Source organism: Dasypus novemcinctus, chromosome 9 (assembly GCF_030445035.2).
Source record: "Dasypus novemcinctus isolate mDasNov1 chromosome 9, mDasNov1.1.hap2, whole genome shotgun sequence".
In the NCBI taxonomy this organism is placed as follows: Eukaryota; Metazoa; Chordata; class Mammalia; order Cingulata; family Dasypodidae; genus Dasypus; species Dasypus novemcinctus.
In genome coordinates this window covers 109356110-109374621 of record NC_080681.1, presented here as the reverse complement: position 1 = coordinate 109374621, position 18512 = coordinate 109356110, and the positions used below count along the sequence as shown (strand labels likewise).

The window sequence follows — 18512 nt, the reverse complement described above, 5'->3', positions numbered from 1 at the left end:
CTGCCTTTCCAGGCACCTGGGGAATCTGCTAGGACTGTTTTCAGTTGTGGGGGAGCTAGTGGGATGGCTCCTGTACACGCTGGCCCTGTGTGTCCCCCTCACACGAGCTGTCTCCTGCCTTCCAAGAGAGCTACAGCCTCCAGTTTCATACGGAATCAGATCCATTATCCCCCAAACCTGCAGGAATGTGCCAGGGTGGTGACATCTATTCCAGAAGTGGCTCCAAGAGCAGCCATGCATCCTGGCCCAGTCCTTTTGACCTGGTTCCCTACATCCAAAGTTCATTTAAAACACAAAAAATTTTTTAGCAGAGCCTAACTTCCCAGCACTATAAAAATCATTAATTCCCTCCTGGTATCTTAGACCTGCAAGAACAGGTCCCAGCATTCCCTGTTGTTCTTTGTTCAGAGGCTTGGTTCTCCCCCAGCTGGTTGTGGGCCACCCATCGAGCATCATTCACAAGCCCCGGCCACAGGGCCCAAAACAGGCTGGGGGTGGGGGCGCGCCACGAGTGTTGTAGAGCCTCCCAGGCCCCGGGTGTGCACCTGCGCCGGGAGCAGCAGTGCAAGCTGCAGCCCTGGCCCCACGGTCACGATGGGCAGGCAGTGGTGGCAATAGGCTCCACAGGCCCTGCCTTTAAACCTGCCCAGGGCCCCGCCTCGGCCGCCTCTGCCCACCCAAGGACCCTTCTCCCTTTTTCCTGCTGCCAGCCTCAGGAGTTGTAGAAGCAGCAGAGGCTCAGGGGCAAGGTGGACGCGAGTCTACAAGACCGTGCTTGGGGGACTCACTTCATCTCTTTGAGGCTGATTTCCTTTCCTGCAGAATGGGAATGACAGTGCCTGTATGTCACAGCTTGAGAGGCCACTCGGGGAGGCTGTCGGGTGCTGCAGGGGCAATGGCAGGGGCGCCATAGTGAGCAGTTCTACGCCTGAGCTGAGGCCCGGAGCAACAGAGCCTGCTTTGTTTCACCCCATGTGTCACGGCCCGGGGCTGGGGCCCAGGAACCTCTCAAACCAGAGCAGGTTGTCGTCACAGTTTGTACCATGTGGCCCTTGTGGTCCACAGCAGATGCCACATGCCGATTAGAGAGCATCCTGACAGGCGAGGGTCCACGGAGCCTTCTTTCGTTTGTTTGCGAATTCGTGCACCGACTGTCCACTTTATGGTAGGCTCTGGGCTTGGCTCTGGGGCTCAGGGCCCCAGTCCCCACGTGTCTGAGCACCAGACTCCCAGGGGTTCCAGCGCAAGCGCAGGCTCTCCAGTTCTGCTGAATCAGAACCTTGGCGCTGGGTGCCAGGGGCATGGTGGTGGTGGATGTGAGGCTGGGTTTTTAGCCCACTCCCTTAGAGATACGCAAATACCGGAGGTGGGGTGCAGGAAGGGCTGCCTCAGCATTCCACTGGAGCTGCTGTCTGTGCCTTTTTGGGAGCCCTCAAAAACAATAGTCATTTTTCTCACACTTGTTTCCCTCGAAGGGGAAGTTCAGAGGATCCAAGGCCATTTCCTGCAGAGCTGGCTGCTGTCATAGTGACTGTACAGACAAACCTGTTTCTCCAGGGCCAATGTGATGAGGGATTGATCCCCAAAAGGCACTGGGGGCAGCTTCATATGAATTTAAGTGTGTTCAGTGGAGAACAGATGTGGCTCAAGCAGTTAAGTGCCTGCTTCCCACATGAGAGATCCTAGGTTTGGTCTCTGGTGCCTCCTAAAAACAAACAACAGGGAAGCAGAAGTGGCTCAAGCAGTTGGGCTCCCACCTACCATATAGGAGGTCCAGGGTTCGATGCCCAGGGCTTCCTGGTGAAGGCCTGTGTGGCGAGCTGGCCCACATGGAGTGCTGGCCTGCACAGAGTGCTGCCCCACGCAGGAGTAGCTGGCCCACACGGAGAGCTGGCACAGCAAAATGTTGCAACAAAAAGAGACACAAAGGAGAAATAATAAGAGATGCCAGCAGACCAGGGAGCTGAGGTGGCGCAAGAGAATGATCGCCTTTCTCCTCCTCTGGAAGGTCCCAGGATTGGTTCCCGGAGCCACACAGAAGACACAGAAGAACACACAGCAAACGGACACAGCAGACAATGAAGGGAGGGAGGGGATAAATAAATAGATCTTTAAAACAAACAAGCAAACAAACAAAAAAAACAACTCAGGGGAGCCATGTGGCTCAGTGGTTGAGCACCAGTTTCCCACATACAAGGTCCCATGCTCAATGGTTCAATCCCAACCCCTGGTACCTCAAAAAAAAAAAACAAGTGTGCCTTGCAGTTCAACACACAATTGCCTGTTAGTGCCCAGACCACCTTGCGAGATGAGGGCATGAGTCTCACCTTTTAGGCAAAGAAATGGAGACTCACAGTACTTGCCTTAAGGCGACACAGCAAATAAGGGGAGGAGGCAGGACACAAGCCAAGGTCTCTGACCCCAGACTGTCCATACCCCCTGCTGGATCTCATTGTTCCTCTGTGACGCGGCAGCCATGGCACTTAAGACCCCACTTTTGGGGAGCAGATGTAGCACAAGTGGTTGAGAGCCTGCTTCCCATATATGAGGGCCCAGGTTCGATCCCCGATACCTCCTAAAAACAAACAAAGAAACCAGTTCTCATTGGGAAGCAGATGTGGCTCTGTGGTTGAGCACCTGCTTCCCATGTATGAGGTTCTGGGTTCCAGCCCCAGTGTCACCTAAAAAAAAAAAGACCCTATTTCTACCCCAAAACAACTGTGACCCAGAGACTGGGGCAACAAGGTGATAATAATGGCTATCATTTGCTGCAGACTTACTCTGGGCCAGTGACAGTTCTAGGCACTTTCCCTGAATGAGCTCACTTAATTCTCACAAGAGCCCTATGAAGTAGGTACTAGTACTACCTCCAGGGCACGATGGAGCAGCCTAGAAGCAGAGAGGTGAAGTACCTCACCAGAGCTTACCCCGTGGAAAGTGGTGCTGGGACTTCCCCCTGCGTACCTGCTCCGGAGCTCAAGCTCTTGCCCGCAGAGTACTCGGCATGCAGGGAAAAGCGCCATTTGGTGGCCCCTGGCAGTACAGCCCAGAAGCCATTGAGAGCCCTGTGATGATCGGGGTGGATGGCACGGGCTTCCGGGGAGCAAGGAAGACCCAGAGGCAGTTAAGTAGAGAAAAGCGGGAGAGGGGGCATTCCAGGCAGGAGACCGAGCCCCAGGAGGGCCCTGGCCCCTTCAGCATATGTGCATGAGCCCCGCGTGCATGGGGCGAGAGACAGCGGTGTGGAGTGGGCTCCCTGCCAGAGTGACAGCTCCTTGGATCAGGGCCCTGGTCTTTGTTCCCTGCTGTATCCACAGGTCCCACACAGAACCTGGCATGCATAAGTTTCCATTAAACTAATTCATTAGTGTACTAGAAATCTGAGTTGTAATCCTGGTTCCCCTACTCACTGGCCAAGCCACTTAACCTCTCCAAGACTCAGTTTCCCCACCTGGAAAATGGAGATAATGATACCTTTGTCCCTCAGTCCTAAATGGCAGAGAGGCCCCAAGCAGTAGTAGGTGTTGTCCAGGTGTCAGACATTATTTGAAAAAGTGGACCTTGGTGTGTTCAAAGTGGAAGGAGCCCATGTGGAATATTTTTGAGTATACCCCATTATGCACGTCTGAGAAGAGGTTGTGGGGTGACAGTGGGGGTCCCATGGCCTTCAAGCCTCTGGAGGCTTGAAGAGAGTGAAAGGAGTTCTCTGGGTCCATGGAGGGGGAGTAAGAGGATAATCAAAAGGTATAGGACATGGGAAGTGGACTTGGCCCAGTGGTTAGGGCATCCGTCTACCACATGGGAGGTTCGCGGTTCAAACCCCGGGCCTCCTTGACCCATGTGCAGCTGGCCCATGCGCAGTGCTAATGCGCACAAGGAGTGCCCTGCCACGCAGGGGTGTCCCCCACGTAGGGGAGCCCCACACGCAAGGAGTGTGCCCCGTAAGGAGAGCCGCCCAGCATGAAAGGAGTGCAGCCTGCCCAGGAATGGCGCCACACACATGGAGAGCTGACACAGCAAGATGACGCAACAAAAAGAAGCACAGATTTCCTTGCCGCTGACAACAACAGAAGCAGACAAAAACAAGAACACGCAGCAAATGGACACAGAGAACAGACAACAGGGGGGTGGGGGGGAAGGGGAGAGAAATAAATAAATCTTTAAAAAAAAAAGCTACAGGACACAGGTTTCAGTTCGGTCTTCCAAAAGGTAGTGAGTTCCCCTCACTAAAAGTATGCAAGCAGGACCCAGATGACCAGTGGCCGGCCATGACGCCGTGGAGGAACAGCAGGGGCCTTTCCTGTCATTCCAAAGCCTCTATGATCCCCAGGTCTAGGGCACCCCAAAAAGGCAATCCAGGGATTTTCCCCAGGGATGACCTCATTCTCATATGACCTCCTGCAAAAAAAAAAAAAAAAAAACACTTAAAGAAATGCAAAATAGTTTTAACCAAAACACACTGCCCAGTCCAAAAGTGCAGGGAGAAGAGGAAGGTTTGAGTTACAGGTAATGGCCACTGAAAGAGACAGGTCAATACCTGTTACTGCTTTTAATTGCAAGACCCGACTGGGCACTCTCTCTAGAGGCGCCTGCACCAAATCTTGGTGTGTATTTCCATTTTTCTCTCCCATTTCTCAGCAAGCTCTGTTCTCTCCCTTGTTTCCCAATAAGTTCTTTTCACTGGCCTAACTAAAAAAAAAAAAAAAGGCCTCACCAGGTGAAGAGATCTTGGCTGGCCTTAGCTGCTCGAGGACAGTGCTGCAGACCCGAGGAAAAGAAGCAAGAGAGGTGTGGCTTCCAGTCTAAACACATGCCTTGGTGAACTGCAGAGCCCCCAGGCCCGCCCCAGTAGTGTCATTTTCTTTCCCAGCTGTACCAGGGTTGCAGGTCTGAGCAAAGTTGGTCACATATGGAAAATTGGTTCATATCAATAAAATATGAATCCGAGGCCTGCAGAAGAGCAGAGGGGAAGTTAAAAACCCCTGCTCATCTGGGGCCGGCCTGCCTGCCTCCTCCGGGGTCGTCTCAGGCTGGTTTGGTTGTGTGTGTGTGCGCCCATGTGTGTTTTTTCACAGATGATAGCATTGCCACCTTGCATAAGCTAAGTATGCTCACATTACTTTATCTCCTTGAATCCTCAGAAACAGCCCATAGGCAGGACAGGCAGGGCCTGTTTCACCCATTTGCCACCACGAAAATTGCAGCTTAGCGAGGCAGAGGAGTGAGGGCCGCGTGACTGCTATCCAGGCCCCTGGACCTGCCTGCGTCCCATCCTCCTCGAAACTGGGATTTAGGGTAACAGGGAAGAGCCAAGACCCTCCCTGCCCTGGATTTGTTCAAGACTTTACCCCTGAGCGAGTCCACCAGGCTCCTGAAGGCAACAGAACAGTTGAGACCCTCCCGGCAGGCCACTGAGAGCTTCGAGAGCTGCCGAGGAGGGCTCACTTAAGGCTCCACTGGCCTCTGGGGTAGTCTGTCCGCCTTGACCCCCTGAACCCCACTCTTTTCAGAGAAACAGCAAGATGGTAGTCTCCCTAGTGGGCCTGGAACTGAGCCAGCCACCAGCGTCGTGCTGCTTTCCTGCCAGCCCCAAGTGCAAGGAAAGGAGGCAACCAGCACCCAGTAAAACCTGCCTCTACCCCAGGGCTCAGAGATGCCACTTGGCTTCCCCTTCTCACCTTCACACATCAGGAGGCTGCAGCCCCCAGGGGGACACACCTGCCCGGAGCTTAGGGCAGGTCCCCATCTTCTAATGCCCCCTGCTCCCCCCAGGGTACACGGCATATGCACACACCTTAGGGTGGTGGGATGCAGTCCTCTCACATCTACAAGTGAGAATTGTCCACCTCGGTGAAGTCCCCCTGGGAGGCTATTTGCATATCCCAAAGAGGGTGTCATGTCTCCAACATCCTTGGAACTCCTGCTAGACAGAGCCCTCAACCATGTCACACACACACACACACACACACACACACACACTGAGGTCACGTGATGACGTCCTTGGCTTGGCACTCCTGGCTCTTCCCAGCACAGCTCAAACCCACCTTCCATTCATTCATTCAGGACTTACTGGGCATGGGTGCCTGGCCACAAAAGTACTAGGCACAGAGCACTGACTCCTCCATGCCCCTCCAGAGCCCCCCAGTCTAGCCGGGGAGGCAGGCCCAGAAACAGACACCTAGAGCCCAGTACTGGAAGCGTGGCCAGGGCGGCTGCTGTGAGTGCTTCCAGGGGAGGCCACTGGCCAGATGTTTCATTTGCCTTATTTCGCTCCATCCTCACATGACCCGGGGGAGGTGGGAACAGTGAACAAAAATTAATAGAGGGAAGCCCCTGGCCCATAGACGATGCTCAGGAAGCAGCAGCTGCTGGCATCTCATCTCTTCCTCACCACTTGCCCTCTCTTTCCATCCCTCTTTCTCAACACTCTTTCCATCCCCCAGCCTACCTTCTGTCCACCCTGCTCTCTCTTCCTCAGTCTGTCTCTGCTTAAGTAGGTCGTGACATGGAACCAAAGTTGTTTTTTCTGTGGGATCCATTGAATGCCTTTGTGTTCCCCTGTTGCTCGTTTTTAAAGCGTGTTAGTGAGCTGTTTTCCGGGTCTCGCCTCTGTGGCTCCGTGCTCCTCCTGCTCCCATCATCTCCTGGGAGAAGGTGTCTCCCCAGCCATCGCCTCCAGAGGCCCTGCTCGTGAGAGAGCATCTTCAAACCTGGTTCTTCTCCCTCCCTGCTCCTTTGAACTCCATTTATCCCAATTTGCTAAATTTAAGCTGTTGCCTGAGTGGCTTTGCACTAGAGGGTCTGATGACTAAATTAAGGCTCTCCTTCCTTCTTTCCGTGGCCTTTTATGAACCTGCTCAGCTTTAATTACCATGTTTGTCACTGGGTAATAAAAATCTCTGAACTCTCTGCAACCAGATTATCTTCTTAAAGAAATGCAACTCATTTACAGTTAATAACCAGCCGCCCTGCCTGCTGAAGCGAGATGATGTGCAGCGCGCGGAAGGAGCCCGCGCACTTTCGCGTAGGACAATCGCGCTCGGGGGCCCTGGTTTCCTCGAGTCCCCGGCGGCATCGCCCTCTCAGTGCCCGTTGGGGTTTCGGTGGCTGCAGACTGAATGCTCGCTCCCCACTGCCCGCGCACGGCCCCGCTGGGGCCACCGAGGTCCCGCGCGCCGCCCGCTTCGTCCCGCCGGGGGATGCCAGCAGAGGGAGACAACGTTCCTGTCGTCTTTCCCCTCACAGACCACGTCTCGGTTGGAGGACTCGGGGACAGTTTTTATGAGTATTTGATCAAATCCTGGTTGATGTCAGCCAAGACGGATATGGAGGCTAAAAATATGTACTACGAAGCCTTGGAGGTAAGACAAGGGCTTGATTCTTTGTGGGCAGGTGGTGGTTAGCCACCGGCTCTTTGGGCAGCACAGGCCCCTGAGCGCCGGGGGACAGCGGGGGGCCAGACCAGCAGAGGCGTACCCACCCCCTCCCCCACAGTGGGCTGGCCAGAAAATGACAAGACAGTCCCCAGCCGGGCCAGTCGCTTTCCATACCCTGTCTTCTGACTCCTCTGGACAGCCCAGAAATTGGGCCTGGGTTAGCACCCTCGCTTTACATCGCAGCACCCAGGGTTGGGAGGTTAAATAATTTGTCCCAGGTCTCACAGTGACAGTCTGGCTCAGAAACCCAGGGCGTCTGTGTTTTAGTTACCAGGTCAGCGCCCATAACACAGGCAGACTGTGGCCTGGCGTCCCCAAGCGAGGCCGCCAGAGCGAGGCTGCCAGAGCGAGACTGGGGGCGTCCCTGGCCAACTAGAGGGGACACAATTAGCAAGTCCAAGCTGGGAAGGGCCTCAGGGGAAGTTCCAGTTCTGCTGCTTCTTGTTAATTGGATGGAAACCTAGGCCCAGAGAGGGGAAGGCACTTGCCCAAGGCCACACAGCCCAGAGCTGGCAGTAGAGCCAGATCCCCTAAGGCAGCACCACTGTTGGTCTATCTGATGGATGCATCCATGAGGCATGGATGAATGAGGGATGTTGGGCTGAGCTCAGTCCCCCCAAAGAAGGGCGCCTAGGATGGGGGGTGGGGATTATGGAATCCCATCCACCCATCAACAAATACCTCTGAGCCCCACAAAGAGAAAGGCACTGGGCGTACCCGGTACTGTGCTGGCCGCATGGACCCTCACCTCTCCACTCTGGGCCTCAGTTTCCCCATAAAGTAAGTCAAGCAGGTTGGATCTGCTTTGCCACCACCTTAATCCGAGCTCCCAACTTCTGTCCCCTAAACCGAACCCTGCGTTCCTTCTGCATGCTCCTCCTCCAGTCCATTCTCCACACAGCAGCCAGAGGAGCTGAAAATGCCTGGCCCTCCCCTCACCGGCCTCCCTTCTGGAATAAACCAGACCCTTCAACTTTGCCCACCAGATCCCACATGATCTGAGTCATCTCCTAAACTTTGCTCTCTTTACTCAGCCACCAGGTTCTTGCTCTTCCTCAGACATACCAAGCCCATTCCTACCCCAGGGCCTTTGCACTTGCTGTCCCCGTGACCTGGAATGCCTTACGTCCAGACATTCAAATGGCTGGGTGCCACTTGCCAGTCAGCTCTCAGCTTGAATGTCATCTGCATGAGCCTTCCCAGCCACTCTCCGTTAATCTGCCAGGCTTATTCTCTTCCTCACCTTTATGAGCATCTAAATTCGTACTCCATGTACATGGATCGTGGCCTGCGCCCCTGTGGGAGGGCTCCAAGGAGGGGATTCAGCCAGTGGCCTAGGCACGCTGCCGGGAGGGGCAGAGGAACCAGGGAATGAACATAAAACGAAGGAGCAGCCTGGCTCGCTCTCCCCTCAGGGCTCGCTGTGGTCGAGGCTTCAAGGAAAGAGATGGTCATGAATTATTTAAGCAACTCGGATTTTTATGGAAGGCACTTGATTGAGCAGGCTGGGACTCGGCTTTGCTCCCGCCTTTGATCTCCGGGTGAAGAGCCTGGAGCCTCTCTGACCAGGTAAAGCCTGGGCCTCTGGCAAGTTTGGGTCTTTGAAGAATGTTGTGGTTGTTCTCCACCTTGTGAGCATGTTAAAATCACCTGGGGAGCCGTTAAATCCCCGTGCCCCAGCCGTGCCCCTGCCCACGTACCAGCCTCTGGGGATGGGGCCCAGGCATCAGCGGTTTAAAGCTCCCAGGTGGTCCCACTGTGTGGCCAGCCCAAGGCGTTTCACTCCTGCTGAGAGAACCTTCCAAACTCCCCTGCCCGAGCCCCACAATGATCTGATATGCAGTAGAGCCACCAGGTTAGACAAACATCTAGATAGTGGGCGGATTGCAGGCAGGTCCAGCGGCGCGTGCCCGGGTGTCATGAGACAGGGCAACAGGGATAACAGCGAGCACTCGTCACCACGGCCTCCTCCGGGCAGGCGTGCCGAGTCCCTTGTCTTATATGGTCTCTACGACCACTTGGTGCGGCAGGTGTCGTCATCCGCAGATTATGGATGATGAAACTGAGGCTCAGAAAAGCCGCGGTCATCCAGCAACAAGTGCTAGAGCAACTCGGGTCTGACTCCAAACGCAGTGCTCCCCGCTCCCCTCACTGGCCGCCAGGTCACAGAAGAGCCTGGTGTGCCTCCACGTTCCTCTCGGGAATGCCCAGATGGGTCCCCTCCGCAGGGAGAGGGAAGAAGGGTCCTTGAGCCCCTCAGGGGCCGAGCACGAAACGCGAGTCTGAGCATCCTCTCCTTTATCCTCGCGGCCATCCCAGGAGTTATTAGCCCCAGTGTACTGATGAGGAAGGTGGAGCTTCCGAGAAGTGGACTAACTTGTCCAGAGCCACCCAGCGCGTCAGTTGCAAAGCGGGGGCCTCCACCCCGGCCTCCGACGCCCCGCTGAGCTCTTTCACTGTCTCTTGCTGGGATTCAAGTCCCTTCCCAGCTGCCAGCCTGTGCTCTCTTGTGTCTTGCTCAGGATTGGGGAGAGCCTTGTTTATTCTGTTTGCATCTGCTTGTCTCAGTTTTACCTTCAGAGAGTCTGGATTGTAGTTTTCTCCTTCCCGTAGTTACTTAGTTTGGGGTTTACCCCAAATGGAAATAGTTGTAAATTCCGCCCACCTATGGCAGACTGACCAGAAGGTGCAGATTTCCTAACACGACATACAGCCCCCAGGGGCGTCTGTGTTCTCTCCAAATGTCGACAGCTGGTCCCTGCGAACCAGGTTTCTGTGCCCTGAGCCCCCTCGCGGCACCTGCAGGCTTAGGGACGCAGAGCAGCTGCCTCTGACCCAGCCCTGCCCAGAGCCGCGGCCAGAGCAGACCCCAGCCGGCCGCCGGCGCCCCGGGCCTGCTCGGCGCGCCTCCCCTCTTGGGCTTCCCCATCCACCGTCCCATGAGGTCCTGCGCCCATCGACCCCTCCAGGCCCTTACAAGAGAAAGAGCCGAGCGAGGAGTGAATTTAGTTCGAGCCCCTTCCTTCTGGGTGCCAGGCACTAGCTGCAGGCTGCAGCGGCGGCTCCTGCCATCACACAGCACTCAGGGTCCCGGGCGAGGGGCATGCGACAGAAGCACACACAAATACGTACACACGGCGCGCGATGAGCATTCTGTCGAAAGATCCCAGGATGTGAAGGGAGAGCAGCAGGGGCGGCAGTGCCGATTCAGGCGGGGCGTGTGGGGCGGACCGAGGGCCCAGGTGGCGTTAGAGGGTGGAGCTGGGCAGGAGCCTGGGAGGGGGGAAGAAGGAACAGGGGGACGAAATGGAGACTGCATGAATGTCACCTTTGCAGAGATCTTTTCCTTCCTTGCTCTACAAAGCAGGACACCCCCTTCCACAAATGATTTTTTTTCTATCTTGGCCTCTCAATTTCTTTCGTTCAAAATGCCAGTCTCAAAATGGGTTCATGCACGTAGCTGATGTTGTTGGCAAGTTTGCTATCCCTACGCTAACAGGTGAGCTCTGAAGCCAGCAGGGGCAGGCCCGTTTGCTGCACCTCCAGCACCCGGCACCGCTGTGGCCCCCAGGAGCCTCTCACAAGACAGTAGATAGAAGAGGGTAGAGGGGAGAAGATGCATGAATGAAAAGAGGGCACCGTGACTGGGGCAAGGGCATGAAGAGGGAGGGGCAGGAGACAGGAGGGACAGGAATTGTAATAAATTGTAACGTTTATTGAGGACTCCGCTGGGAACTGTGCTGGCCTCTGTAGACATATCCCATTTAATCCTCATGATTCTACAGAGTGGTAAAGGCCCTTATTTCCATCTTCCTTATGAGGAAGCTGAGGCACAGAGGGAGCATGGGGCCTCTCAGTGTCACACAGCTCGCAGCTGGTGGAGAGGGGATCTGAACCCCCGAGCCGTCCCTGAGCACCACATTCAAAGCATCGGGCTAAACCCAGAGTCGGGATCAGGCAGTCTTGGAGGCCCTGCTGGGCTTTCTCCTAAGGCTCTTGGAAACACTGAAGGCCCGAAGCCGACTCGTGGGTTCCAGAGCCCGGAGGCCCCTGGGGAGCAGAGTGGGGGGAGGCCTGGCGGGGGCCCAGAGGTCGCCTGAGGGCTGTGCTAGCGGCTGCCCCATCACACCCCACACTCGCCCAACAGCTCCAGGGGTTCCCACCCAAGCGGAGCAGTGCTCGGGGGTCTGGAGGTCCCTGTCCGGTCCTAGCAGGTGACCTGGGGGGAGTCATCAGCTGCTGGGTCTGTAAAGGGCACGACAACCCATCTGCCGGCTTGTGGGCGTAAGATGAGAGAGGACGACAAAGTGCCGTGGAGATCAGCTCTGAGTTTTCTGTGAGTTCCTCTTAAGACTGTGTAAATAAATGACCCTTTGCCCAGGAAAAGGCACAACACAGAAGCACTGCATACAATTTTAGGGGTTTTCTGGGCTCCCAGAAGCGCATCCCCAAGCTCTTTGGGCTGCAGGCTAAAAGCTCCTAACAGGACGTGGTGTGGGATGATCGTTTTAGAGGCGTGCAGAGAATTGCCAGGAGCTGCCTGTGCCGAGCACCCTGGCGGGCCCCAGGCCTGCGCCTGCTGAGGGCAGGACCTCCGCTGGCCCGTCAGGGCCGCCACCAGCACAGAGCAGCGCCTGTCCTTTGCCTGGGATGGAGGGCTCAGCGGAGCTGCGTTTGCTGCTGTCTCCAGGATACTCATTTTCTGTGCTTTCTCCCTCCCTTGTCTGTGCCCTCCCGTGCCCCTTCTCCCTGCCCAATTCCCACCTTGCTCCCAGGCAATAGAGACCTACTTGCTGAATGTCTCTCCGGGGGGGCTGACCTACATTGCTGAGTGGCGAGGGGGCATTCTGGACCACAAGATGGGGCACCTGGCCTGTTTCTCGGGGGGCATGATCTCCCTCGGTGCTGAGGACGCCAAGGAAGAAAAGAGGACCCACTACAGGGAGCTCGCGGCCCAGATCACCAAGACGTGCCACGAATCGTACGCCCGTTCAGGTAACCCTGCAAAGGGAAGGGGCAGCAGGAGAAACTGAGGCTAGACACCAGGAAGAACTGGGAAGCCCAACAGAGCAGCAGAGCGTGACGGGAACACGTGGCCCTGGGGGAGTCTCCCCTCGGAAGTTATGTCAAAGCTGAACGAGAGACGGGCCGTCTCCGCCCTGAGGTTGTGCTCTACAGGGGAAGTAGTGGCGATGTGTTAGGCACCGTGTGTGCCGGATGCTGGTCAGGACTTAGCACACCTCGACTGAGCCTCACAATGCAGGCGAGGAACCCGAGGCTCAGAGAGGACGTGACCAAGGTCCTGCAGCCCTGCGGCAGCAACACGGGCTCCCGAGCCCAGCAAATTCCTTCACCCTTCGTCCCCCGCCCCGAATGTGCCGCTGCCTTTCCCGCTGGCTCCTCTCCCTTTACGGGATCTGACCACGTCCCAAGCACCACCCTGTTCGGTAGTTCGACCCAAGGCCCCTGGAAATAATCTTCCCCCAACCCCAACCCCAGCTCACTGCTGAGTTGTCAAATGGTAGAGTCAAGAGGCACAAGCCCAACTCCTTGTCCTACACCTAGGGAAACTGAGTCAGTCCAAAGCGGGGAAGTGACCTCGCCCAAGCCACACCGCACACGAGCAGCTGAGCCTGGGCGAGCACGCTGTCTCCGGATGCCCAGGCCTGCCTTGCCTGCTCCTTCTCTAAAAAGCCCCCTGAGAAAACCCCCAGCGCCTGATGGCTGCAGAGAATACCTCCTGTCCCAGTTGTCCGCGTGGCAGAGTAGAGAACCTGGGATTGGCGGTAGACATCCCGCGTTCAGGTGCCACTAGCCGGCAGAGTGGTGTACGTCTGCTCATCTGTTCAATGGGAATAATAACACCAGTGTCCCCGGGCGAGGCAGAGGGGCCACGGAAAGCACTTGGCCGGCGTCGGCAGCCCACGGGCCGGGAGGCGTTGGCTAGAGCCCCGCCAGGCCCGCCCGCCAGACCTACCACAAGCGCACCGCTTGCTGCCCCAGCGAATCCGGTTCTCCTGGAGCTGTTTCCAGGAAGCCATCGATTTGCAGGGGTCCTTAAAACTGGTCTTCCATCCCTTCTAAGATCACACTGCCAGGGCCGTAAACAAATAGGAAATCTCAGGAATAATAAAAAACCTCACTATTTGTCTGCGACAGTCTGCACGGCCCATAAAAGACAGGCGGCTTGATAGAGCGCGTTGTCCAGCCAGCCCGCCTGGCCGCAGACCTGCAGTGGCTCCTGCCCGCACCTCAGCAGCAGCTGGGCAAAGCAGCTGTTTTCCAGCGGGGGGTACCATTGACGGGGGGCGGCGGGCAGGGTCTGGCTAATTCCTCTTCCTTGAAGCCCTCCATGGAAGAGTAGGATGTCCTGCAAAGCCTTGACCCTGACTCTCGAAAAGCAACCCAGAGCTCCTTCAAGTCCTGAGTCCTAATGGAGGAAGGCAGGGCACGCAACAGGGCCAGAGCTGGGTACTCAGCTAGCCTGGGCAGGATGTAGAGGCAGTAAAGGGAGGAAGCGCTGACCCATATACCATAGATCTTGGACCTAAAGAGTCAGACCCAGAAGGAAAAGAGCATCAGACAGATTGAGGGTCCCAGCTCAGCCACGACTTGCTGTGTTACCTTGGGCAAATTACTTAACCTCTCTGACCCTGAGTTTCCATGTGCTGGAGAGATGGATAGTAACATCTGCCTTAGCAAATGCTTATTTATTTATTTAGGGTTTGAAATGATGTATGTAAATCACCCAGCACAGCACTTGAAATCCTACCTGGTGGCTGCAGTGGAGTTATAATCACGGTCACCCACACAACAGGAGTGGCAGCAAATTGTGAGGGGGAAAAGAAACGTCAACAACCACAGGAAGACAGACCTCCCCAGGCCTTATTCGGCTCCCTCTGCCTGAGCAGGTGCATTCCAGGGCAGGGCTTCCGTCCTCTCCCCCCCAGCGGAGCAGAGGGCCCCACAGGAAAGCACTTGGCCAGCGCCTGCAGCCAGCGGCCCAGGAGGCATTTGTTAGCGGCCCCTCCTGTGAGCTCTGGAAGGCTGGATCTGAGAGGTGTTGAAAGAAGTTCCCTGCGAAAGGAGGTTTGTGGAGAAGGGTGTCGCACGTTAGCTTACTCGGGGACCTGAGAGTCCTGCAGGGAAGAGACCCCTTGGTTTAGCCCACTGTTCTTCAACACTCTTTCTTGGCCAGTTAGCATCTTGCAGAGGCAGCGTCTCAAGATACAGAGCTGGGGCTCCCTGCCCAAACCTTCGTCGCCCCAGGCTGCTCAGCAGTTCCTGCAGATCCTCAGAGTCCAAAACTGCGAAATCCCTGAGGCCTCACGGGTCTTGCTTTGGCCGGCCCAGGCCGAGCGGGAGCCCGAGCAACTGCCTGGCGCGGCCTCGTCAGGAGTGCCCGCGGGGCCCGCCCTCTCGAGGGGCCGGCCGGGGCCGCGGGGGCAGCCGAGCGAAGAAGGAGGCGGGGGCTGACCCAGGCCCTGTGCTCGGTCCTTACAGACACCAAGCTCGGGCCCGAGGCCTTCTGGTTTAACTCGGGCAGAGAGGCTGTGGCCACCCAGCTGAGCGAGAGCTACTACATCCTGCGGCCCGAGGTGGTGGAGAGCTACATGTACCTGTGGCGGCAGACCCACGACCCCGTCTACAGGGAGTGGGGCTGGGAAGTGGTGACGGTGAGTGGGCCCGGGCCGGGGGCCCAGGTGGCAGGCACCCCTGAGGATCCACAGCCAGGGTCCCAGCCCCCCCGCTCAGGCACCAAGAGGGGGCGAACCAGGGTGGCATCTGGCTGGGGTTCAGAGGGCAAAGGGGCGAGGTGGCTGTGGAGTCCCCAGGAGCTGCATGCCCAGAGCAGGTCAGGAAGTTGTGAAGAGGGTCCTGTAATCGCCCTAATTTGGGGCTGGGAGCCAGGTGTGGGGCAAACTAGAGGGCCAAAGGCAGGGTGGCAGCCAGAGGGGCCAAGGACACAGTGTGGTCCCCTCCTTCCCAGCAGACACCCTCCTGACCCTGATCTCTCCTTTCCAGTAGGAACTGGCCTCCAGGCCAGCAGCCCCTCCAGGCCCTTCCCGAAACCAGCCCCCCCCAGGCAGGCCCCCGCTCTGCCCTGCCTCCCTCGTCTCCCCCACCATCCCTCTTGGCCTCTCCTGGGCCCCCAGCCTCTTAGCTGGAAATCTCATGGGTCCGCTGGGCTAGGTGTCACAGACAGCTGCGTGATTCCAGGAGATTCCTCAGTGGAAGCTGAGACCTCTCGACGTCAAGGCAAGCCCAGCTCGAGGCGGTGCACGGCCCTGGGGGAGCCACGCATGCAGCGTGCCATCCGCAGGCAGGGCGCGGGGGGGGGGCGGCGGGTTAGTTCCCACGACCCACAAAGCTTCAGCCGTGGGCCTGAGCCCACCTGCTTCTCTGAGCCCTGGTTCTTGACCTTCAAAGGCCCCGTGTTCTGAGTTCCTGAGCCCGGCCCACGTAAAACTCTCGTGTACGTACAAAATACAATTATATACAAAAGGCAGGCAGCGTGGGGGCCCAGGGATCATGTCTCCAGGGAGGATCCTTGAGGGTCCTGAGTCCGCTACCCAAAACCCAGCCCGGGAGCATCACCAGTGGCCTCCTCTGTCGCTTCTCCCATCCTGGGTGAATTGGTCAGAAGTTCAGTTTCCCTGAAAGGCAAAGAGCAGCTTCCCACGGGGACTGAGTGCCTGTGACAGGTGGAGGGAGAGGGGCCCGCCAGCCCCGGGGCCCGCAGGGGCTGCAACCTGCAAGAACAACTGGCTTCGGTGCGTGTGCGAATCCCAGGGAGCCCCTCCGCGGCCTGTGGGGCCTGCTGCCCCCGAGCTCGGCCGCCGGGCTCCTCGCCAGCGCTAGAGCCTGCCTGCCTTTTCCCAGGCCTTGGAGAAGCACTGTCGGACGGAAGCCGGTTTCTCGGGGATCCAGGACGTTTACAGCAGCATTCCCAACCACGACAACAAGCAGCAGAGTTTCTTCCTAGCGGAGACGCTCAAGTGAGTGGGCGCCTGGTGGCGGTGCTTTCCAGAGGCTTCCCAAGGATGGGGCGAGGGGGTCGGTTTTCCTCTCCCCTCACCAGGAATCAGGTCTCAGTCCATCACAAGAGGTCTCCCCCAGATGAACGGAGGGGTTGGGGTCCCCCGGGTTGTGCCCAGGGGTCGGGGAAGCTGGGCTGGAATCAGCCCCCCTAAATCAGCTGCGGCTTACTGCAGTTCTTTAGACCGCCTCCTCAGGGCTCTTAAGTCCTTGAAGCTAGGTCCTCATCTGTAAAATGGGGAACAGTGCTGATAAGATGACGATGACGATGTCCCTGGTAAGAGCGTTGTAAGAATTAAGACAGACCGTGACGCTCGGCCTGAGCGGTGGTGCCAGCACTGGTCGCTATTCCCGTGGCCTCCGCGGCGCCACTCCCTTCTGGGGTGGAAGCCAGCTACCCCCTTCCTTGCCGCTCCCCAGACCAGCCCTTAAGGCTGGACTGGAATGGTCAGTTCCTTCTGGTAAAAAGTCCCACGGCCCGGGAAGCTGGGGTCCTGGCGTCACAACTCGTATGGTTTTGGGGCCCTGACACCCACTCATACTTGTGTGCAGTCTCCACGGGAGGCACACGAGCAGGCAGGGCTGCCCCGCAAAGGAGGGAGAATCTAGGCCATCGCAGGGCCTGGCGGGCTCAAGCAGGGGGCCTGGCGGTGAAAGTTCCCGAGCGAAGCCACCGGGCATGAGGTAACAGAGTGGGGCGGGCAGAGCCAGGAGTAACCAGGTGCGTCGGACCCCAGGGCTCAGCCCTGGCCTCAGCGCCTAGCCCTCCAGGCCCTTGGGGTGGGACCTCCTGGCGCCCTGAGCCCCAGGCCAGTGGCCTGGACTGCTGGGGTCCGCGCCTCCCCGGGAGTCTCTGACGCCTGTGCTTGCTTCCCTGCCTGCCGGCGCCCAGGTACCTCTATCTTCTGTTCTCTGAAGACGACGTGCTCTCCCTGGAAGACTGGGTGTTCAACACCGAGGCCCACCCGCTCCCGGTGAAGCACCTGGACAGCGCCGGCAGGGCCAGGGGCTAAGCCGACCCCCTCCCCGCGGCCCCGCCGCCGCAGAGCCGCCTCGCCCCGTGGGGCTTGGGACCTTTCTCAGAGGCGTTGGGAGCGCAGGCCCAGCCCCGGCAGACCCCGCGCACGTCGTCGGACAAGCAGCTTCTTTTCCTCTATGAGGAGACAAGGACTTGGAGACAGCGAGTCAGACCAGGGCCTCGCTCAGGCGGCGCCCAGACATTCCTTTCTACGGAGAATTTCTATGAAACCCACTCACTTGCCATTCCAGGGCCCAAGGGAAGGAAGTTTGCATATTGACCCCACATATTTGCGTCACTTCCTTTGGGTTTTGTTCTGTTTTATTTTTCGCTTGATTTTGCCTTTTTTCTACAGTTGGGTTTTATCACAATTATGTGGTTTTCAAAATCATGTGCTTTCTAAAACGGTGTCACCCCAATAAACTAAACCTTCAAGTGTTTGCACATTATTCATACACACACAAATCTTGACCCCATTTTCTCTATTTTACGTACCTTTACCCAGCATTTACTATATGTTCAATTCATATTATTTACTTTTTAATTTGAGGAAGGGTTCCCTTTAATTTGGTCTAAGTGTTATGACTCACCAGTACTATTTTCATTATTGCGATGGAAAAATCTGTGAACTAGAATAAAAGAGTTTATTGAATAAAAAATATGATTGGGCTCATTGAACACCAGTGACTCCTGCGAAAACCTTTGCAATGTTGTCAGAAAGACTCATCAACAACCAGTTGATTTAAGATATAATTTAGGGGAAGCAGACTTGACCCAACAGATAGGGCGTCCGCCTACCACATGGAAGGTCCAAGGTTCAAACCCCAGGCCTCCTTGACCCGTGTGGAGCTGGTCCATGCGCAGTGCTGATGCGCGCAGGGAGTGCCCTGCCACGCAGGGGTGTCCCCACTTAGGAGAGCCCCACGCGCAAGGAGTGCGCCCCTAAGGAGAGCCGCCCAGCGTGAAAGAAAGTGCAGCCTGCCCAGGAATGGCGCCACATACACGGAGAGCTGACACAA

General features: G+C 56.9%; 1 protein-coding gene across 2 annotated transcripts in view; it reads left to right on the top strand.

Moving 5' to 3' along the window:
• Positions 1-18152, top strand: part of MAN1C1 (mannosidase alpha class 1C member 1) — a 141574-nt gene extending 123422 nt beyond the window's left edge. Inside the window, exons 8-12 of one of the 2 annotated variants that reach the window (XM_004465446.4) lie at positions 7246-7361; positions 12212-12431; positions 14940-15112; positions 16320-16435; positions 17368-18152. In XM_004465446.4, the coding sequence (XP_004465503.2) occupies positions 7246-7361; positions 12212-12431; positions 14940-15112; positions 16320-16435; positions 17368-17488 (746 nt within the window). In that variant the 3' untranslated portion in view covers positions 17489-18152. The remainder of the gene's footprint in view (positions 1-7245; positions 7362-12211; positions 12432-14939; positions 15113-16319; positions 16436-17367) is intronic. The other variant, XM_058304080.1, reaches the window with a different exon arrangement.
• The last annotated feature ends 360 nt before the right edge of the window (positions 18153-18512 follow it).